Source organism: Oryctolagus cuniculus, chromosome 5 (genome assembly GCF_964237555.1).
Source record: "Oryctolagus cuniculus chromosome 5, mOryCun1.1, whole genome shotgun sequence".
Taxonomy (NCBI): Eukaryota; Metazoa; Chordata; class Mammalia; order Lagomorpha; family Leporidae; genus Oryctolagus; species Oryctolagus cuniculus.
Window position 1 is genome coordinate 164,876,102 of NC_091436.1, and position 24,230 is coordinate 164,900,331.

Genomic DNA, 24,230 nt, shown 5'->3' on the forward strand with positions numbered 1-24,230 from the left:
TGTTGAACACAGCCAGCAGGCAGAGACAGCACCATCAGACAAATGAACAAGCAAAACGTGATATCTGCATACAGCCAAAACACATTCAGCCTTAAAAGGACAAATTCTGACGTGTATTGCAACATGCAGGAGGCTTGAGGGCATGGTGCTGAATGAAATAACCCAGCGACAAAAGGACAACTGCTGTGCACCTGTACATGTATACGGTATCAAGAGGAGTTAAAGTCACAGAGAGGGGAAACAGAGCGGGAGCCGCCATGGGCAGGGGGCTGGGGGCTGGGGACAGGGGGATGGAGCGTAATTATATGAAGGGTACAGAGCTACAGGTTTGAAAAATAAAAGAGTCCTTTATAAACATTTTCTTCCGTTCACATCACCTTTGTCCACAAGTTGAGTTCGGGTCAGTTTAGATTTCGTCACTGACTGAGTTTAACAGATGAGACAAACGCTGGGTTCTCCAAGGTGTCTGACATTCAGGCTCGCAGACGTCGTATGCTGGGCCTGCAGTGTCTCAGTGGCTGCTGAACAGAGTCTCCAAGGGTGCTGGCTTATTTGTCTGCTTTAAATTTTTTTCTTTCTACTATTCATAGCAAATAAAGACGTTCATACTTATGGGGGTACCATAAGAGATGTTTTGGTAACATGTGCACCTTGTGTAATGTCCAATCTGGGTAAAGACATCTAACTCCTCAAACATTTAACATTTCTTTTGGAAGAAAACATCCAAAATCTTAATATTAAACAGTATAATATTATCTATGATATTTTATCATCTATATGAAATCTTAATAAACAATATACTAACATTATCTGCAGTCACCCTACCATGCATAGCATGCCAGAATTTCTGCTCCCATCTAGCTATAATTTAAAACTCAGTTAATCAACCTTTCCCCATGTCCCCCCCCCCCCCATTCCCTCTGGTAACCACCATTATACTCCTAATTTCTGAGCTCATCTCTCTGTTAGTTTAAAGCGTCACGTATCAGTAAGACGGCATGATAAACGTCTTTCGCATATTTCATTTCACATGGTAACCTCCAGCTCCATCCATGCTGTTGTGAATGACAAGGGTTTCTAATTGTTATGGCTAAGGACCAGTCCACTGTGGCAGTGTACCATGTTTTCTTCACCCATTCATCACCAGACGGGCACGTAGGCTCTTTCGGTTTCTGGGCTATTGTGAACAGTGCTGTGATGAACAAGGGGTGCAGATGTCTCTTCAGCAGACAGATGTCACGTCCCTTGGAAATCCACCCAGTAGTGGGACTGCTGAATCATATATATGCAAGCTCTATCTTCATTTCTTGGGGGAACCTCCATACTGTTTTCCACAACTGCTGTGTAATTCAGAAGCCCACCAACGGTATGCAAGGGTTCAATTTGGAAATGGCTGCTGGTGAGCGTTACACAATAATGCAAAAATAATTAATGCCAATAAACTACATACTTAGAAATTTTTAAAATTTAATTATTTGACAGAGTTAGACAGAGAGGGAGAGAGACAGAGAGAAAGGTCTTCCTTATGTTGGTTCACCCCCCAAATAGCCGCTACGGCCAGAGCTACGCTGATCCGAAGCCAGGATCCAGGTGCTTCTCCTGGTCTCCCACACGGGTGCAGGCGCCCAAGCACTTGGGTCATCCTCCACTGCCCTCCCGGGCCACAGCAGAGAGCTGGACTAGAAGAGGAGAAACTGGGACTAGAAGCTGGTGCCCATATGGGATGCCGGTGTCACAGGCAGAGGATTAACCAAGTGAGCCACAGCGCCGGCCCCCAGAAATGTTTAAATGGTAAATTTTATGTCTGTTTAATATAATTTAAAATACATACATATATATACACACACACACATACACATGTATTTTATATATGTGTACATAATTAGAGTGGAGTCAAAGTTATCCCTTCTAGAACACTAATTGGAGTTAACTGCATTGAAGTATACTTATGTTGTCTAGAAGGAAGTGTAGAGTTACTAACAGTTTGTGAGCCTTGGCACATCTGTGGGGATGGACTGAGCCTGTAAATGTTAGGGTAGGGAAAAGGCTCAGCGGAAAACACAGACCCAGCCCAGCTAACTTGGTTTCTGATGAACAAGGAATGAACCACTCAAACACCTAAAGTCATGATGCTGCCGTGAGTTCATGCTCCAACTCAGCTCCTCCTTTTTTTTTTTTTTTTTTTTTTTTTTTTTTTTTTTTTGACAGGCAGAGTGGACAGTGAGAGAGAGAGACAGAGAGAAAGGTCTTCCTTTGCCATTGGTTCACCCTCCAATGGCCGCCGCGGACGGCGCTCTGTGGCCGGCGCACCGCGCTGATCCGAAGCCAGGAGCCAGGTGCTTCTCCTGGTCTCCCATGTGGGTGCAGGGCCCAAGCACTTGGGCCATCCTCCACTGCACTCCTGGGTCACAGCAGAGAGCTGGCCTGGAAGAAGGGCAACCGGGACAGAATCCGGTGCCCCGACCGGGACTAGAACCTGGTGTGCCGGCACCGCAGGGGGAGGATTAGCCTAGTGAGCCTTGGTGCTGGCCTCAGCTCTTCCTTTACAGAAAGCTGTGGACCTAGGGAAAAACATTCAATATTTTTGATCAGGTACTGAGACCAGATCTCTGCCACTCTGGTGACTATTTAAACAAGGGTAAACACCATAATGTCATTAAATGAGTAGTTCTTACCTGGGGCATGCTAGGGATAAGTGTAAGTCATATAAAGTTATCAGGTTAGACAGATTGACCGGTGATTATAAATGGGAAAATAATAAATATGTATTCAAAATGAGATTGCAATGCCCAATTCTGAAACAAAGAAAAGCTGTAATGTGAAAAAAACCAACCAGAATAGAAATTCATTTTAGACAAAACAATCTTATAGAATAGCTGACAACTTTAAAAATAAGCGTACCCAAGATATTCAAATTATTCAGCAAGAAATCAGGTGTGGGGAGCAACTGGGAGCAACTCGGACTAGACTAAGTTACTGGAATTAAGACTTATTCTATGCATCTGCTCTCCCACAATATGGCGCTGAGAAGGGAAACAGCTTCTACACAGCTGCCTCCAGTTCAACCAATAAACTGTAGGACCTGCTCCTGATTGGAGGAGAGCAGCGTACTCGGCGTGTGGGTAGCAGAGTTGGGATTGGTGAAGAGGACTATAAAGGAGGAGAGAGACAACATGCACCAGGAACATCTATCTGAAGGAACACCTGTGCAGCCCCCGAGAGAGCCGGCCAGCGGTGTGCCGCTCCCCCGCGGAAGTGGGGAAAGTGGCTAGGGGGAACCGCCCTTCCACGGAGGTGGAAGGGTCGGTAGCCAACCCGGGAAGAACCAGCAGCAAACCCGGGGAGGGCCGAGCAGACAAAAGAACAACGCAGGGTCCTGAGTCGTTCCTCCACGAAGAAGGGGAACGACAATCAGGAAACAATACCAGTCATAAATTTAAAAAGTGAAATTGGGTATTATGGAAATAAGTATTAGTTATGAAGTTAAAAAGATTATCAGAGGAAACTGTTAAAATGGTGGAAAGTACAGAGAAATTCACCAGCATAAGAAAAGAAATTTTAAAATATTTAATAATGAAGGAAACTGATAACTAAGAGTCCAATACACAAACTAGGAAACTCAAAAAAGACAATGGGAGGATTGAGTCAAGCAGAGATAACATGGTTCTAGAGCTGAGTAAAGATGTGAATTCCCAGAACAAAAGTACTCTTCAAATACTGACTGAGACAAAGATAAATCCACACAAGGATGAATCCTATCAGAACTGGAGGACATCAAACATACAGGCTTAAACATTATCCAAGAAAAAAGGCACTGCTATCTGCAAACAACAGTTCCATCAAGATTGGACTTTTCCAAAGGCCTGAAGCAGCATCTTCAAGGAGCAAAGGAAGAATGCTTACCATTCTAGAATTTTATACCCAGCTAAGCTACCAATCAAGAATTAGCACAACATGAAAGCATTTTGAGATACACAAAGACCAAGAGAATTTTAAAATCCTACACACAAAGAATGTTCAAGTGACAGATTTCATTAAGAATAAAACACTCTAAGAAGAAGGCTTGGCATACAAAAAATATGCTGTTTAATATAATTTTAGTAAATATGCTTAATTATTGACTAATGAAAATTATGCTTTCTGAATATCAAGTTAATACAAATGTTATAATAACTTTGACAATACATTTGAAAATGTAGATAAAATGGACAAACTATTAGAAAAACAATTTATTAAAAATTACACAAAAGAGGGGTCGGCGCTGGGTGTAGAGGGTAAAGCCGCCACCTGCAGTGCTGGCATTCCATATGGGCCCCAGTTCAAGACCCAGCTGACCAACTTCTGATCCAGCTCTCTGCTATGACCTGGGAATGCAGTGGAAGATGGCCCAAGTCCTTGGGCCCCTGCCCCATGTGGAAGACCCAGAGGAAGCTCCTGGCTTTGGATTGGTTCAGCTCTAGCTGTTGTAGCCATTTGGGGAGTGAACCAGCCGATGGAAATATCTCTTTCTGCCTTTCAAATAAATAAATAAATCATTTAAAAAATACACAAAAGAGGAAAGCTTAATAGCATAAACTATTTTAATTTGTGATTAAAAATAGCCCATAAAGAAAATTACAATCCCAGATAGCTTCACTGGTAAATCTGATCAACTATCAATGTTCAAAATAGTCTTGTGGGAACTAGGAATAAAACATACTTGCAAACTAGTTTTATGAGGAGAGTATAATCTTAGTATCGAAACCTGGTATCAGTATAACGAGAAATTGCAGGCCTGGGGCTGGTGCTGTGGCACAGCTGGCTAAACTGCTGCTTGCAACACACCAGCATCCCAGATCAGAGTGCCAGTAGGTGTTCTGCTTCTGATTCAGCCTCCTGCGAACCCACCTATGAAGGCAGAGGAAGATGTACCAAGTACTTGGGTACCAGCCACTCATGTGGGAGACCCAGATGAAGTTCCTGGCCTCTGGCTTCAGTCTGGCCCAGGCCTGGCTTTTGTAACCATTTGGTGGGACTGTGTTTGTGTGTGTGTGTGTGTCTGTCTGTCTGTCTGTACCAGTATATGGAAGATCTCTCTGTTGTTCTGTTCTTTCCCCTTCACATGAATGAATGAATGAACAGATCCTTGTGCAAAGATTACATGCCTATTTCAGCCCTGAAAACAGATTCAGAAACCTTAAGCAAATATTAACAAGTCAAATCCACAACTGTATAAAGAATGTTATGTCAAAATTACGTTTCAGGAATATAGCATGGAAAAAAACAATCACTAAAGGTCAGTGCATTAATGACAATGCAAAAACTCATGAGATGGCCTCAACATGATGGAGACAAGAAGGCAGTGGCAAGGAGGAGCTACGCTTTGCCATCCCTGCCCTGAGCCCTTCCTGCACTGCCCAAGGCCCACCTGTCCATGTACTACCGAAACAACCCCTTCCACGTAGCAGAAAACTGCAACCTCTGTGCTTCTGCCACTTTAGAACCGACAATGGCCAAAAACATCCAATATGGCTGCCGGCCGTGTCTGAACCATGATCTCCTTTAGTTCATTATGCCATTTTAGTAAAATTATCTCGGCTGACATGCCTACTGCCAACACACACCTGATGCCAGAGCACTTTTGAGAGTTCCAAACAAGGGCACGGAAACACCAAGTGTTGGAAGCCCTGTCTCAACCTCCACCCTCCTGAATATGCAAATGAGCCCTGTCCCAGACAGATCCTGAAGGAGACAGCCCAGCCTGGTGCAGTGCAGCCCATTCCTGAGCGGGTGCCTTCCCTTGGAGGGAAGTAAATCCTGCCTCTCAGCTGACCTTTACATATATCTCATCCATGAAGTCCTCCTTGTGATGGAAAAAAGAACCTGGACGCACTCACGCCACAACAATAACTCACGGAAATGCTGGGCACACTTAAGATTCATTATCACGAAACTCCAGCAAACAAGAAAGAGAAGGAAATATGGGTAATCTGATAAAATCCTTTAGAAAAAGCTTACAGCGACCACTTTAAATAAATACTCATTTCAAAATTTTCAAGATCAGACATTTAATTAGGTTTTAATTTTACATTACCATAGTTCATTTAGTTCAGTCTCCTCAATTCAATTTGCTACAATAAGAATCAAAGAATCACTCCTGGTGAGATGACTTTTTCAAAGGCAGTAAGCTAATAAATTCCCTTTTGCATGTAGATCTACAAACCCCCTGGAATTCATTTTTGAATAATTAGGAATACCGGGCCAGGTTGTATTTTTTCCACTGTTTTAAGTTCCTCTTCTGCTGTTAGTAACACAATAACCATAGACTGGCTAAGTTTTAAAGACAAGTAGTTTCTATATAGTTCAAGGTCAAGGGGCTGCATCTGGGGATGGCCTACTTGTAGCGTCCCATGGCAGCACAGGACATCACATGGTGACAAACAGGGAGTCAGTATGTGTACACTTGAGCCTCTTTCTCTCTCCCTCTTCTGAAAGCCTCCAGGATTCACTCAGAGGGACTCCGACCCGATGGCCTAAACTAACCCTAAACACTGTCTAAAAGCCTCATGTTTAAATACCATAGTACATGGGCCAGTGCCAGGGGTTCTGGACTCGGTTGGGGAGCTGGATTATGTCCCGGTGGCTCCTCTTCCAGTCCAGCTCTCTGTTGTGGCCTGGGATTGCGGTGGAGAATGGTCCAAGTGCTTGGGTCCTGCACCCACATGGGAGACCGGGAGGAAGCACCTGGCTTCAGATTGGGGGATGAACCAACGGAAAAAGGAAGACCTTTCTCTCTGTCTCTCTCTCTCACTGTCTAACTCTGCCTGTCAAAATAAAAAAAAAATTTGCTTATCAAATTCCGCACCAAATAAGAATTTCTTTGAACTGCGTTGGCCATGTAATTACTTTCTGAAGCCATCCTACCAGTTGTTTTTGGAAACGCACAAGTGTAGTAAGAATGTGAGAACGGAAAATGACACGTTGAACGTGGTCGCCTTCAGGGAGGAGAGCCACCCCGGGAATGTCAGGGAGCCATCCCCGGGGACATCAGGGAGCCATCGGCGTTCCAACTGCATTTCTGAAGCTTCTGCTGTTCTAAAATAATTAGTGGCAAAATCTAAGGAGTTGCTAGGGGTTGGTAGCTGGGTGGTAGGCCCCCCGCTCTACATGTTAATAGCAAATCAAATCTGAGAATATATGTTTAGGATGGATCATCATTGAGTAAATTGTAAAAATAAGCAGAAAATAGCTTCTCAAACAGCAGTGACAGCTTTTCAGGTACAGTTCAAACTGCGCCGAACAGTCTCCTCTAGGGCCGTCTCCTTATAATCCACCACCTTTGGCAGCGAACAGCTTACGATTATAATTTATAAGTCTTAGAGGGAGGCTCTTCAGGAAATAAATTCTTCCCTCACGCCGAAAGAAAACATTCGATTAATTACTCAGCCAAACGACAGAGTAATTAAGGGAACCAGAGTAAAAATTACATGTTACTTTACCGACATTCTTCACTTTCACGATCATAAGATCACACACACAGAAAATGCTCACATCAGTGCATGAAGTCTGAAAAGCTGTGTAACGATGTCATCACGAAGGAATTCTCATTTCTCTGTCTAAACACAGGCAACCTACTCTCTTAAATGGACCCCCATTCTGCTCTTATTCTTTGAAGAAATGTGCTTGTTCTTTTGTATCTGATGTGTTAAATTAAAGACACAGAATAATTATGAGGGTATTTCAAATAGTTCAGGAAATACAATTAACAAGATAAATTTATTTTGGTGCAAAAAAAATTGAAACCCATGCACACAAGGGCGTCTTCAAAACATTCATGGAAAATATACATTTTGAAGAAACCATGAGTGGACTCCAAAGAAAAAAAATTGCACCAAAAATCATATAATTCAGTTTTTCATTAACTTTTTTGAAGTGTCTTATTACACTTACTTTTCTTGACTAATCATTTTTAGTAAGACAAATCACTCTGATTTAACATGGTTCCCAGAACATGAGTATGAACCTTGACTCTTCTCTCTGAATTGGCTCTGGCCAACGTCTGCCAGCTCTTTGATAACACTTGGGGACCTCACTTCTGGGTTCAGTGACCCTGTTGTTACTACTTCAGCCCTTTTCCCTTGGGTCACTGGAATTAACTTATAGTTGTGTGCGTCATGATGGTCCTGGTCTCCGTACTCAGTTTCAAACAGAAAAATGTCCCACAGCCTCCTCCTGCCCATGTATCCCATCCAGCTTTCCTACGAAAGCAGACAGTCAGGTGAAGGCGTTTTACACTTGACCTTGGATCAAACCATTTAACTAAAAAGGGCAAAGGGGAGGTTTCAAGCATTATACAGGGAAGAGGAAGATTTTAGGCTGGAATTACTTTCCCAGTGGCCTCTGTCATTCTACGTCACAGTGACTGTCTACTCACGCACACGGCTGCAGTAATCAGAGGTATCAATGGATGGGAAAAAATGCAGAAGCAGACAAGCCTTACTGACAACAGCTCAGTGCAAACACCAGAAACTAACAGGACCACCCCAACTGCGCTGCAAATGAGATGTGAGAAAAGACTACGAGGACTTGTGGAAAACTCTCCCTCATGCTTCAAAAAGACGATGAGGGTGGTCCATTTCCTGCCCTGGGATCTTGCTGGAGGAAGTGATGCCCACCCTTGCTGCCACGTTTAGTGGCAAAGGACAACTACATCCTGGCTTCACTGCAGGTGTGCCACATTTGTTCTTCACGCTGAAGCCACTTTTACTTGGCTTTTCTCTTGGTTGAAGCCCAGTGCATCACAACCATGCCCCTGTAACAACTACTTCCTGGGCCAGCACTGTGCCATAGCAGGCAAAGCCACCAACTGTGCCGGCATCCCACGTGGGTGCTGGTTCAAGTCCTGGCTGCTCCACTTCCCATCCAGCTCTCTGCTATGGCCTGGGAAAGCAGTAGAAGATGGCTCAAGCCCTTGGGCCCCTGGACCCACATGGGAGACCTGGAAGAGGATCCTGGCTTCGGATTGGCCCAGCTCCAGCTGTTGCTGCCATTTGCAGAGCGAACCATTGAATGGTGGATCTCTTTTGCACACTCGCTCTCTGTCTCCGTAACTCTTCCTTTCAAAGAAATAAATAAATTTTTTAAAAAATTACTTCCCACATCTACCTCCCAGGGAACACCACTGGTCACTGCTGACGGCTGCTTCCCTCCCATGGCAGGTGCTCAGCGGGTGTGTGTTTCCAGCCCCCGTTCTGACGATCTCCTTCGAAAACACCAACTTTCATCTTTATGTTCCACCAACTTCCAGTATTCAACCGAGGTGACTCTGTACAGTGACTAACAGTATCTCTGGCTCCAGAGACGGAAATACCAAAACTTCTTCTAGTCAGATAAATGATTCCTAAAATATACCATATATAATTTATCAAATTTTATAGATGTACCAAAATTTGCAGTTTAACATGTCTATAAGTAGGAAGTTTTTATACAGTTCCAATAGGCTAATAGCTCAGAAAAATGTTACAAGGATATTAAATGTACGTATATACAGAGGTCAAGTACATCATAACCTTCCACTCTATACAAGAAACCTGTGCAACAAACCGCCGAGGACTTATTTTATAAAAATATTTATTTTCATTTTCATTTGAGAAGCAGAGAGACACACAGAGAGACAGAGATCCGCCATCTTCCTAAATGCCTACAGCTGCCAGGGCGGAGCCAGCCCAGGTCCAGGAGCCCAGGTGTCAGTCTGAGTCTCCCACGTGGATGGCAGGGAGCCAAAGCACTTCAGCTTTCATCCGCTCCCTCCCAGGTTGTTCAGTAGCAGGAAGCTGGAGTTGGAAGTGGAGCCAAGACTTGAACCCAGGAACCCTGATACGGGATAGAGGCGCCCCCACCACCGTGCCTGACACCTCCCTTCTCTACCTCCTTTTAAGCATCTTAACAAACAAGAAATACACGGCTGCAACTCTAAATACGTAAAACATCACACAGAAACCTCCTCTTTTCACACACACACACACACACACACACACACACATGCACACACACAGCAGCAGGAAATGCAAAGCCTCTGATCCAAACAAGGGCCCCTGGCACAGCATTCGAGACTCCAGTGACGTGTCCTGGCATCGTCAGGCTGGAAACCGAGGGCTCCACGGACTGAGAGTCATGACGACTGTGTTGTCGCTCTCAGAACAACACGTTTCACACCAGCTGTGGTGGCGCTGGTGTCCTGGGACACAGAGTCCCTTTCTTTGGGTCTCATCAATTAATCAGCCCCAAGAGGTGACTGCCCAAGTCACGCTCTCTTTACTTGTGACAAGCAAGGGAGAGGCTGGGGAGGTGGAAGAGGTCCCTAAAGAAATCAGCTCCCTGAGGAGCAGTGTGCCAGGGCTTCCGTGTGTCTGTGACGTGGAAAAGTGGGGTCTGTGCTGCCGAGGCGACACCCATGTTCACACAGTGCCCGACGCACACGGGTCTCCTGCAGCTGTAGAGCCCGGGCCCCTCTGAGTGCAGAGCCGTGAGATAACCTGCCTGGAACATCCTCTGAGAATCAAGCTCAAGCTAGGAAACTGTTCCTGTCCTCCGCCTCTGTCACTGTGTCCCACCTCTTGCCTAAACCCCAAACTCACGGTTACAGTGCTGACAGTGATGGCAGCCGCAGTGGCAGTGAGAATACGACTGGAGGTAACACGGGCTCAAGGCTCGCGATGTGTGTGACAGGCGCTGTGTAACTGCTTCACATGCAAACGCAGACATACTCACTCACTGATCAGGGATCGCAACCATGGCTACTGAACACACACAACTGAGTCTTTGGTTGGCTACTTCCTCCATTTCTTCCTCTACCTCTTCCTGTTGGGTTCTTCTGGAATCCTCTCTCACCATGAAAGAAAATAACATATTTGGGGGTGGGATGAGATGGGAAAAGTGCACATGGAAACAGGGAAAAGTTTAAACTGATTCATTTCACTGCACCCCAGTGAGACGGATGGGTTCTCACGGTTGAATTTGGGAACAGAATGAGGAAACACTGCAAAATCCAGCGTTAAGTCTTCAACCAGACAACATTTATGATGATGACAACAGAACCAGGTCTCCGTGCCATCCCAACACATGAAGAGTAGCACTAATCACAGACTCAAGTTCTAAAACAATTTTAGAGAGACAGAGAAGGGTTTAGAAAATTAACTATCAGGAAGGGACTAAAGAAACGAAGAGGAAAATTTTGACCTCCACATTCATTGGGCAGTGTTGGTGAAATTCTGCGTGACCTATGAATAGTTGCGTCACTGTTCATATTATTTTGTAAGTGTCCATTAACAAGTCTGTTTCCTCCTCTAGATTAGAAACACCTGAAGTCAGGAGTCAACAGAGACCCCAGCATCCAGCACAGCCCCTTCGTGTATGTGACGACGGAGCTTACTACCCAACATCAGGAGTTTCTGGGGGAGTCAGTTTTGGTTAAAATCCTGTCTCTCACATACTGGTGGAGTTATTAAGGCAGAGTCACTGGGTGATGCCAAGCCTCAGTAGTATCATCTATAAAGTGGATTTACAGGACCCGACCCATCCATTCTGGTGCATAAAGGCTGTAACAGAGGCTCAGCTTTTAGTTCAACAGCTTACATACAACACTGAACAACTGGCAAGAGTCATAAGGCCTCAATGTATAGATGGATGGTGTGCTGAACCGTGATGCCAGCAGGCATAAATAAATGAGGAAACAAAACCAACCCCGGCCTTCAGACACTCCTAGTCTGCACCCAACGCAGCACTCACTGCTGAAGCCCGATGCCGCAGGGAGTCAGGGCATGGCGGACTTCAGAGACGACCACACTGACACAGGACCCTTCAGTGTCACTCGCTGTCCACTGATGCCTGGCCTAAGGTCCAGAAATCTCCTTCCTCCCATGTACAACTTCTGGAAGTCTATGAACTCCCTGTGTGCTTCTGGACTCCTACTTTGAAACTCCTTTCCAAACTCACACTGTTGTAAATTCAGGCTTGCAGGTGCATGGTCCTCTCAGGGCCCCACAGCCATTCTGATGACTCTGTTCATCCTCGTGTGTCCTCTTACCTGAAACTTCACCTTCTGATTGATGTCCGGGAGGCGGAACTGCTTCAGGAAACGCTCGTCCTCGCTCCAGAAGAGGCGGATGTCCGGGATGTCGTACAGGATCATGGCCAGTCTCTCTAACCCGAGGCCAAAAGCCCAACCTACTCGGTCTTGAGCACCAGCTACAATTAGGAGAGAAAACAAAACAGAACAAAACACTGAGTTTAAAAGAGTACAAAGGCCCGACAGGTACGTACTACGTCCCCATGGCTACGAGAACATCGCTGGAGCCGCTACGAGAGTGAGGCCTTGGCGAGCTGCTGCAGGGACCCCCAGTCCCTCACGTCAACCCCACACAGTGCACCTGCCCGGGGACAGCACCCCAGAGTCACTGTCCCCAGTAACGTCTTCCGTGTCTCATTAAAGTCAGGCTCTTTCCAGCCCTGCTTCGTGCCTCTGAGCTATGATTTTTCTGAAATCTTTCCTCACTGTAATTCAAACATTTAGCCTACTGTGTGCAGGATACGGAGGGAGACACCAGACAGTCTCTAAGTGGCTTATTAGCGAGGGGCACCTGTTCCAGACACGACCGAGGGGACCAGGACCATTCGGAAAGTGCGTGTCAGGACTTTAGAGCTTCCACTTTATCGAGACATTATGATGCTGGTTCTTTAAAAAAGGGTTTTTGTTTTTAACTTTTTTATTCTTTTTGGTTTTTAAATTTATATGATGGGAACAAATTCCCCACATACAGTTTTAAGAGCATAATGATACTTCCCACCCTACCCTTTTCTTATTTTTAATTTTTATAATGATATATTTTCAATTTACTTTATAACTACAAGCATAATGCACCACTTAATAAAGAATGCATCAAGTAGGAAGTAGAAAAACCACTGTTACTATAGACAAGGGCTATAAACAATAATCAAATCTCAAAATGTCAATTTCGCTTATATATATTACTATTTTGTGCTCTGTATATCAGTTACCACACATCAGAGAAAACATGTGATCTTTGTTGTTTTGATGTTGGCTTATGTCACTGATGTTTATTCTCAGTGAGAGCTACCCCAGCAATGTACAGACTGCAGGCAGGCCATGGCAAATGCATACCCAGCACCACTTGCTCCAAAGGTCAAGTGTTCTGTTTGGATCAGGTCAATGTCATCAAGTCACAGGGTTTATTCTGCGTGTGAGACAGGGTCAGAAAGCAGACACAAACTGCAGTAGGGAGGAAAGAAGGGCTGATGGCCGCAGAGAACTCCACCGGGACACTAGAGGATGAGGAGGGTCCCGGGGCAGGCTGAGATGGCCTCAGGTGCCCATGTCCCGTTCCCACGCCCTGGGTACATTTCCTACTTCAAGCGTGGTGGGACCCATGAAAGGACAGCATTGCTCTCCTGTGATTAGACTCTCCCCTGTCTGGCTGCAGAGGGCCCTGGCTGGCTGTGAAGAAGCTGCTGTGAGGCCCATGTGGCTGTGACCCCTGCAAGCCTGGAGGAGCTGAGAGAGGCACTGGCAACCAACAGGAAAACGGGGACCTCACTCCTAGAGTTGTGAAGAATGAATCGGCCCAACAGCCTGGCAGACTGAGAACACGGCTCCCCGGCACCTGGACTTCAACCTGTGGCAGCCTTGAGCAGGGGGACCCTGCCAGTCTGAATCTGGACCCCTGCTTCTTTAAGCAACTAAGTACGAGTTAATTTGTCACTCGGCTTAACTAATTAACCCAGCCACCCGGATCCAAAACATGGAAGGTGGCGGGAAGTTCTCTGTTCAGTAGCACAGGGCCGGAGGACGGCCCGGGAAGGCTGAGAAGTGGAATCTGGAGACGGACAGGGGAGGCCGGGCGCTGAGGCCCTGCAGAGGACCTGCTCCAGCCGGCCCTCCCAGGACATGGAGCTGCTCCCGGGTGATGGATAAAAACTACTCAGAATGCGACCACGAAAAGCAAATCATGGAGACGGCCAGTGAGCGGCTTCTACGTAGCAGGGAGGGCACAGGTTAGGGAGAGTGAGCGGTTGACCAGGCGTGTCCTCGGGCAGCAGTGAACTGTGCCGGTGAGGACGAGGAAAGCGGGCTAGCCAACCACAGGAATGAACGGGGTTCCCACGGCACTGGCACCTCCTGAGCAAGTGGCCCACTGCCTAAGCAGCACCTGAAACAACGAGGCAGAATGTTTTGCAGTAACTCACACTGATGCACAAAAACCTCAAAGGAAGGCAGATGACTCATTACAGACGCGAGCATTAATACAACACCAAGACACTGCCTTATATCTAAAACCATTCGTACCTACTAAAAGAAGCTTCTAAAAAATAATAGAGAGATGTGGCTCTGGTATTCTCACTTATTTCTAGTGACACTATGAATCTTTACAACAATCTAGAAAGCAACAGGGCAATACACACAGAAATCCAGGAAGGAGCTGGCACTGTGGCTCAGCCATTAGACTGCTGTATGCAACACCAGAGGTGTCTGGGGAAGCAGTGGAGGATGGCCCAAGAGCTGGGGCCCCTGCCAACCATGTGGGAGACCTGCAGGGGTTCCTGGCTCCTCGCCTGAGCCTGGCCCAGCCCCGTGGTTGTAGCCATGTGAAGAGTGAACCAGCAGATGGAAGATTTCTCTCTTTCCCACTCCTCTGTAACTCTGCCTTTCAAATACATAAATAAATCTTTTCAAAAAAAAATGTGAAAATACTCATCCACTGTGTCCTTACAGTTTCTGTCAAGAACTTATTCTAAGAAAACGATTCAGTAAGGCAAATATATAAATGAAGGAAAATTTTCAGAGCAGTATTACTGACAACCAAAACATGGAAATGACCTAGGTGTGCAAAATTAAGGAATCATTCAAACTATATATTTTAATATAATCGGTAAAATAATTATAGAAATAAATGATTACTAAACATAAAATATCAATGATAAAATAAGTATCTCCTATAATATTACTCCTTAATATAGGCACAAGTGATGGTTAAAAATTAACAAATAAGAACAAAATAGGAATTTGAAGATTCACAGTGGGTAGTAGAGGCTAGAAGGAAGGGAGGGTGTGGGAACGTGGAGACAGGGTGGTGGGTAGGTACAGGGTGAGCTAGGTAGGAGGAATAACCCTCACAGTGGTGAGTAGGTACGGGGTGAGCTAGGTGGGAGGAATAAACCCTACAGTGGTGAGTAGGTACGGGGTGAGCTAGGTGGGAGGAATGACCCCTACAGTGGTGAGTAGGAATGGGGTGAGCTAGGTGGGAGGAATGACCCCTACAGTGGTGAGTAGGAACGGGGTGAGCTAGGTGAGAGGAATGACCCCTACAGTGGTGAGTAGGTACGGGGTGAGCTAGGTGGGAGGAATGACCCCTACAGTGGTGAGTAGGTACGGGGTGAGCTAGGTGGGAGGAATGACCCCTACAGTGGTGAGTAGGTACGGGGTGAGCTAGGTGGGAGGAATGACCCCTACAGTGGTGAGTAGGTACGGGGTGAGCTAGGTGGGAGGAATGACCCCTACAGTGGTGAGTAGGTACGGGGTGAGCTAGGTGGGAGGAATGACCCCTACAGTGGTGAGTAGGTACGGGGTGAGCTAGGTGGGAGGAATGACCCCTACAGTGGTGAGTAGGTACGGGGTGAGCTAGGTGGGAGGAATGACCCCTACAGTGGTGAGTAGGTACGGGGTGAGCTAGGTGAGAGGAATGACCCCTACAGTGGTGAGTAGGTACGGGGTGAGCTAGGTGGGAGGAATGACCCCTACAGTGGTGAGTAGGTACGGGGTGAGCTAGCTGGGAGGAATGACCCCTACAGTGGTGAGTAGGTACAGGGTGAGCTAGGTGGGAGGAATGACCCCTACAGTGGTGAGTAGGTACGGGGTGAGCTAGGTGGGAGGAATGACCCCTACAGTGGTGAGTAGGTACAGGGTGAGCTAGGTGGGAGGAATGATCCCTACAGTGGTGAGTAGGTACGGGGTGAGCTAGGTGGGAGGAATGATCCCTAATGTTCCATAGCGCAGCAAGGTGACTCTGGCTTACAATAATTAACCGTGTGTTTTTCAAACATAGTGATTTTTAGAATAAGTTACATATTTTAGCTGAGCTTTTGAAGAAATCTTTTTAATTTTGGGTACCTTCAAGTCTTCGCCAAGGCAGAATGATCCAACAAAAGCTGTAGGAAGAATGTCACATGTCCCTACAGAAAGAACTGAGAAATGTTTGAAGTGATAGGCACAACAATTAATCTGGTGTGATCATTACACATTCTGCCCATTATCAAAATGTCACATATGCCCCATTAATATGTACAATGACTATGGTCAATTGAAATTTTTAAAAATATGAAAAGAGAAAAGGAATTACCATGAGTGACAGTTCTAAAACAACTTTTAATTGACAAACAAGAATTATGTATATATTGATGTCATTCACGATGTTTTGATACATGAACACACGGTGCAGTGACTACACTGAGCCAATTAATACACTCCATGATCTTACACGTTTATAATTTTTTTTTCTGGTGAGAACGCTTAAAATTTACTCTCTTAGCAAATAGCAAGTACCCATTATATCAGTGTTAATTATAATCACTATGTTGTGAGACAGATTTTCTCGAATTCATTTCTCCTAACTAAAACTTTGTATCTTTTGACCAACTGTAGAAATCGTCTTGAACAGCTAGAGTTTTTCCAAATTAAAAACAAAATCACATCAGGAAAAGTAGATTGGGATATTAAAGCTGCTTTGTAACTCAGGTTTTCTCCTTAGTCATTAGGTCTTCCAGATTTTATTATCAAAATACATTAGATAAAGCCAACCACCTTCAGCCCCACATCTTAACAAATAGCAGACTCAGCATATCTGACTTTCAGTAATTTCTTCTGATGTCTAGTAATTCTTTTATTTGCTTCCTTTACCCACAATCCCTCACTTGCTTCCTCCTCCCCCCCCCCAAAAAAACTTCCTTTAAAGCAAAAACAAGAGTAATAAAGAGCCCCTTAGAGTAACAAAAGGCACAACAATTTAATTTTAAAAATAGGCAAAGAATAGGAGGCCATTCACAAAGAAAGAAAAATAGTCCTTAAATGAAGGAAAAATTTACTTAAGAAAGAAGCAAGATCAAAGTGAACAAGTTACCGCACTTCATTTATCAGATTGGCCAAAATAAAAACATTTAATCACATACTGGCAGCAAAGCTGAGGACAAGCACTCTCGTACGTTGCTGGTGGGATCACATGTGGGCTTTTAACCTGGTGACCTAAGGAATGCGATGCAGCAGCAGCTATCAAAATCACAAATGCATATACCATCTGTCCCTTTAATGCCTAGAAAGTGCTCTACTTATAGGGAATTATGAATGCATATGGCTTTTCATTGGAGCACTACTTGTAATAACAAGACAGTAAGCAAACCACATGTCTGTCAATGGGGAACTGGTTAAATAAATTATGCTATACCCATACAATGAAGTGTTATTATAAAAGTCTCTGACAGATTCCAGAAATGAAAAGCAGTAGTCACCTGTTTTTTAAATTTGTGGGTGGGCAGAAGAGGATTGAGAAAATAGGGCACATAGGTCAGAGACTATATCATTTACCTTTCAATATAAAGGGTGACCAGAAAAACCAGAATGACAGACATTTTCACAACTTTTCTATTTATTTTTCTATTTAATTAATTAATTATTTCTAAGAGGTTATATAAAGTCTTCCTCTTTAATCACACGGATTCCAAGCTTTCAGGAAAATCCTATGACTAGTAAAAACAGATTCCTATCTCCTCCTCACAGCCTGTATTGGCCTTTTTCTATAAAAGACAATACAACTCCAAGCATGGAAAAATAGTGTTATAATCTGTGGGGAGTTCCCAAAAACACCTGCAAATTCCTTACCAGGCCTCACTCTGCAGCTCGGTGGGCGGGGCCTATTTCAGCCAACAGCGTGTGGAGGAAATGATGTCGTGTGACTTGAGATGCTGCTAGCAGAAGCCACAGCTACCTCCTGGTTTTCTTGCAGTGCTTGGAACTCAGCCACCAGCCTGGGGAAGGCCCAGCAATGTGGAGGAGCCATAGCTGACACTCCACGGACTGCCCCGGCGACGCCCAGCCCGAGTCGGCAGGAGCGTGAGGGAAGAAGGCCCAACAGTGGTCTGGGCCCCAGTGTGAGTCACCCCAGTTGTTCAGGGCACTGTGGATGAGAGGCAAACCTTCCCATGTGTCCTGTCCACATTTCTAACAACAGAGTAATAATCAGGATAAAAGAGCGTCTCTTCTGCCAAGAAGTGGTTTCTCATTCGACAAGAGATAACCAGAACGTTACACTTGCTCCATTATCTGAGTTTTGCTTTTCATGCAAACACCGCCCATACGGCAAAACTAAAGCTAACTATGCCGCAGGTTCTCATGTCCCAGACATAAACAGGATGCAGATCACAGCTCGGAGAGGAGAGGAGGAGGTAACAGCTTAACATAAGAACACACCATACTCTACCACCCCAGACACGCTGTGCTGTCCAGGCACCTGCTCACAGGCCACGCCACCCAGTTTACTCACAACACTGCGCATCCTGGGAACACACCAAACCATCCTAAGGCAGCCCTTCCTCTTCCAATCAATCATTGCTCTTCCCTCCTGCTTCTCCATCTTGGCGAATGGCATCATCAGAGGAGTGAAATTTTACTAACATGACCTCATTTCTGGCACAGACCTTTAAACCGTATCTCGAATTTCTCTCAAAACTACCTCTTCGTTCAAGTCCTGTTATTATGGCAGGCTTGAGCCTTAAACATGTTTCACCTGGACTATTCCAAGAAACAGCCAGAAGTCACCCTTTGTCTCCTTGAACAGTCCACCACTGACTGCCTTCTAAAACGTGACTGTGGACACTGGCGCCAGCACACGTGTGTGCAGTGTGGGGCACTGAAGGACTCCTCCGGTCAGCAGGATTTAACACAGGGTCCTTGTTTTGTTTTGTACTTAACATCTTCTAAACATGCAAAGTTTACAGGTGCCTCACAGATCCCCATTCACTCTATCTAAACTTGAGCAGCCATGGAGCCAAGAGACTAGAAGTGGAAAAAGCTTCCACTGTGAGTCACACGCAGGCAACTTTGGCCATCAGCTGGCATCAAGGCAATCATTAGCACAAATAGAGATGCAGTCATTCAGACGAATGCTACCGATAGGATGGATGAACTGGTCTTCAGTGAAGAACTTGAAAACAAAAATGCCAACCCAGAACAGGCTGAGAACATTATCACGTGTAAAAGCACACACATAACCATCCGCTCGGCAACAGAATTCACATTCTTTTCATGTACACATGGATCCTCACCACCAGAGACCATGTTCTGGAGCACAAAACAAAAGGAAATATTTAAAATATTTCCACATCCAGAATGGAAATACCTAAGAAGGAAATCAACAGTTAGAAAAACCTCCCAAATGTTGGGAAATTCGACAATAAACTTCTAAATAATCCATGAGTCAAAGAAGTAATCACAAAGGAAATTAGAAAACACATTGAAATGAATAAAAATTAGGAAACACATCAGAATTGGAACTCATAAGTTATGGGAATGCAAAATGAAAAAGCCGGTTTGGAAAGTAGCAGTAGTTCCAGTATGCCAAGGGTTCTTTACCACGAGCACCTTTAGCCTTCAGGGAACAGTCAGCAATGAATGGAGACACATGTGATCGTCAAAACTGGGGGGGAGAATGTCCTGACACCTAGTGAGTAGAGGTCAGGGATACTATGAGACATAACGCACACAGGACAAAAAATTACCAACCCAGGATGCCAACGGAGACACTCTGAGCATATAACGTAGCAGCACCATTTCTAGGTATTTATCCAACGTGTGGAAACAAGTGTGAGCTGACGGGCCAAGGGATGTTTATTCCAGCTGCGTTCATAGCAGACAATACCAAGTCCAGTCGCTAAGAGGTTCTACATGCTTACTGTCAGCTTTTGTGGTCACCTCATCATGAACTGGGACAAACAGTCTGTAGATCAGTACCACTCCAAGGACCACACTGTGAGTAGCAAAGATTTTACATGATGTAGACTGTGCTTACAATTCTTTTTAAACCTCACAGAACTAAATGTCCTTAGCAAACCATTGCATGCTGTACGAGCTCATTTGTAGACTCCTAGGAATCTGTAGACAATAGGCTGGGAATCATGAGACTGGGGAAAACAAAGTATGAGCCCCAGACACGGAATCCAGAAGCTCTTCAGATCTGGCTCTTGCCCCACCACCTCAGATTGTTCACTCCTCGAAATGTAATACGTTCGCAATACATCTTTTTTTGCTTCTATGTACTTTATAATGCAATATTTAAACATAAAGGTAAACGGATACAATGAACATCACGTATGTACAAGCAAGTTTTCAACAAAAACGAATTTTTCCTTTGTTTTAGATTTTTTTTTTTTTTTTTTGGACAGGCAGAGTGGACAGTGAGAGAGAGAGACAGAGAGAAAGGTCTTCCTTTGCCGTTGGTTCACCCTCCAATGGCCGGCACCCCGCACTGATCCAAAGGTAGGAGCCAGGTGCTTCTCCTGGTCTCCCATGGGGTGCAGGGCCCAAGCACTTGGGCCATCCTCCACTGCACTCCCGGGCCACAGCAGAGAGCTGGCCTGGAAGAGGGGCAACCGGGACAGAATCCGGCGCCCTGACCGGGACTAGAACCCGGTGTGCCGGCGCCGCAAGGCAGAGGATTAGCCTAGTGAGCCACAACGCCAGCTGTTTTAGATATCTTTTTAAAAACAAGAAAAGTATTGCAGAGTCGAAGCCCCTGCTACTCCACGTGTCTGTTCTTCCCTCCTGCCCTCCTCAGAAGTACCGCTGCTCAGACTTTGGTCTATTTGATTCTCATGCATGGCTCAACAGCACATACTTACATTTTTTATTGCATAAGTACACATTAGAAGTTTTACTATTTTATTTTGCTATGTAAGTAACATATTTTACTATGTGTATATTTATCTAGAAAATTATTGGCAACACTCTGGCCACTAGGATTAGCCTAGTGAGCCGCGGCGTCGGCCGCATTGATAAATTCTAAGAAGATAACCATACTTCCGTCCCTTCCTCATTTCTCCTTCCTTTCTTCCTTTTTCTTTAATTTTTACAATAACGTACTTTCAAATTGCTTAATGCAGCACTAACCATACTGGTAAAAAAGTAAATAGTAGAAAGACCACTGTTCCATAGGAATGTAGACAAGGGCTATAAAAAATAATCAAATCATAAGATGCCAGTTTCATTCTTATACGTTGTTGTTTTTTTTTTCTTTAAATTCTACGTTAACTACCACATATCAGAGAAAACATGGTATTTTTCTTTTTTGGGACTGGCTTATTTCACTAAGAATGATGGCCTCTAGTTACATCCATGTTGCTGCAAGAGACAGGATTTCATTCTTTTTAAAGGGTGAGCAGTGTTCCATAGTGTATATACACCACATTTCCTTTATCTAGTCATCAGGTGATGGACATCAAGCCTGTGAGCTGAGTTGCCATAAACATGGAGGTACAAACATTCTTTCATATGCTGATGTCATTTCCTTTGGGTAAATTCCCAGGAGAGAGATGGCTGGGTCACATGGTAGATCTATGTTCACATTTCTGAAGAACTGCCACACTGTGTTCCATAATGGTTGTACTAGTTTACATTCCTACCAGCAGTGTTAGGGCACCTTTTTCTCCACATTTTTTTTTTTTTTTAATTTTTGGATGACAGCCATTCCAACTGGGGTGAGGAGGAACCTCACTGTGGTTTGTATTGACTTACGTTCATCCAGCTTCCTAAAGTTTGCTGCTCTTACCCTTAGAGGGTAGACTAAAGTATTCTTATTGTGGGATTCTGCCTCTGATCCTCAGAGATGAATTAAATTTGTCTTCACCTTTGCCTCTCATGCACTTCTACTAGCAACTATCGCATGCATGGGCCCCTCTCTCATTTTAATTTAAGAGTTTCTAGAAAACAGTCCCGCACGTCACTCTCGGTGCACGGCTGTGGCCATAGCCTGTACTACTGAGGAGAACGAGTATTTCCCATTGGCGCACTCTGAGAGTCATCTCACAGCACACAGCTAAAGATCACCACCGTGGGAAGCAAGGAGGTCTCTGGGGGGGCGTGGCGCACGTGGGAAATGAAAACAGGCAGAGTCCTGAAGAGCCGAGTTCCCACAACGCGAGTGGTCAGGGGTTGGGAACACGACAGGGCAGGCACAGAGAAGATGAACGCTCGGTCCAGTGCTTGCTGGATATCCAATGCCAGCTTCACAGACAGGAGGTGTACACCATCGCAAAACGCTGAACAGTAACACAATGAAAAGGAATATACGTCAGTTAAAGCTGAGTCTCTGCGGGCCGGTGCAGTGGGTAAAGCCGCCGCCTGCAAAGCTAGCATTCCCTACAGGCGTCGGTTCACATCCCGACGGCTCCACTTTGGAACCAGCTCCATGCTAATCGTCTGGGAAAGCAGTGGAAGATGACCCAAGTGCTTGGGCCCCTGCACCCATATGGGAGACCCATGTGAAGCTCCTGGCTTCAGCCTGGCCCAGTGCTGGCCATTCCAGCAATCTGTGAGAGAAGCAGGGGATGGGAGATTTTCTCTCTCTCTCCCTCTCCTTCTTTCTTTCAAAAATAAATTAAAAAAAAAAATCTATGGACAAGGATATTTGTCAGAGTTGATACATAAAGGTAAGAGAAAAGGAAAAATAGTGCCATTCTCCATTTCCTACCTTCTCACAGATGAGCCAGGCCGCTGGGATACACACAAGACCTGGGGAGCCAGACGCACACACACATTCAGGAGAAACGTGAGTCAGGGAAGCAGGAACCATGTGTCTTCCACTGAGATGGCCACTGCACGTCTCAGCTGGGACAGGTTAAGAGTGAGCAGAGGGGGCTGGCACTGTGGCACAGTGAGTGAAGCCAATGCTAGTAGTGCTGGCGTCCCATGAGCTCCAGTTCAAGTCCTGGCTGCCCCACTTCTGATCCAGCTCCCTGCTGTGGCCTGGGAAAGCAGTAGAAGATGGCCCAAGTGCTTGGGCCCCTGCACCCACGTGGGAGACCCAGAGGAAGCTCCTGGCTCCTGGCTTTGGATTGGCCCAGCTCCGGCTGTTGCAGCCATTTAGGGAGTGAACCAGCAGATAGAAGATTCTTTCTCTCTCTCTCTCTCTCTCTCTCTCTAACTCTGGCTTTCAAATAAATACATAAATCTTAAAAGGAATGAGCAAAGGGAGCAGCATTAACTGGAAACCTCATCTGCACCTGCAAAAGGCCATCCTGGGTGAGGTGAGGTGCACTCTGGGAATAAAGCTGGCGACAGGGTATCAGTTTGGCATTCAAAATGGTCACAGTACACAGTTTGTCCTGCCATTAAATCATGGCCACAGAGAACAGATTCACATCAGTTATTCTAACATTAAAGTTATTATCCAACAATTCCATTCAACAGATAAGCCAGTGGGTGAGCCAAACATACAATTCCCATTACTTTCCTTAAAAGGCTCACCAGAGAGCTACACTGCCGGGAATGCTCAGTGGCCCACGTGGGTGACTGGCAGGACGACACCACGGTGCTGACGGCTGTGCTGTGGCGACGCGTGATTCAGAGGCCTCAGTTCCACCTGGCCGTCAACAGCGACATCTGAGACTCTTCGGAAGACAGGACCCTGGCTCCAGCTCAGAGGGCCCAGCGCTGCCCTGCCAAGGCCTGACGTCCCAGCCACCTGCGTGTCCAGGCTTACGGAATAGACATTCAGCAGAACAGCCTGCTACACCCCACAACCTTTGATTCTCACCATCATTTGATCAAATGATTGCTTTCTTGTGACAATCAATTACCAAGGAGGGTTGTCAAAAGAGGATATGGTGACCATTGCTGAGCTGTACAAGACTTCATCATTGAAACACTTGGTGGTAGTCCCATCTAGGTTTGCGTCTTCTGAATTGCAAGCCTGTGTGGTTCCACTGGCATATGATTTTTTTAAAAGATTTATTTATTTAAAAGGCAGAGCTACAGAGAGAGGGGAGGAACATGCAGAGAGAGACCCTGCATCTGCTGGTTCACTCCCCAGATGGCTTCAACAGCCAGGGCTGGACCTGGCAGAAGCCAGGAGGAGCCGGGAACTGCATCCAGGTCGCTAAGTTGAGTGGCAGGGGCTCAAGCACTTGGGCCACCT

General features: G+C 45.5%; 1 protein-coding gene across 17 annotated transcripts in view; it reads right to left on the reverse strand.

Moving 5' to 3' along the window:
• Positions 1 to 24,230, reverse strand: part of FARS2 (phenylalanyl-tRNA synthetase 2, mitochondrial) — a 496,231-nt gene that overhangs the window by 195,940 nt on the left and 276,061 nt on the right. For all 17 annotated transcript variants that reach the window (XM_070074462.1, XM_051855889.2, XM_051855890.2 and 14 more), the window contains one exon: positions 12,065 to 12,225. In XM_070074462.1, the coding sequence (XP_069930563.1) occupies positions 12,065 to 12,225 (161 nt within the window). The remainder of the gene's footprint in view (positions 1 to 12,064; positions 12,226 to 24,230) is intronic.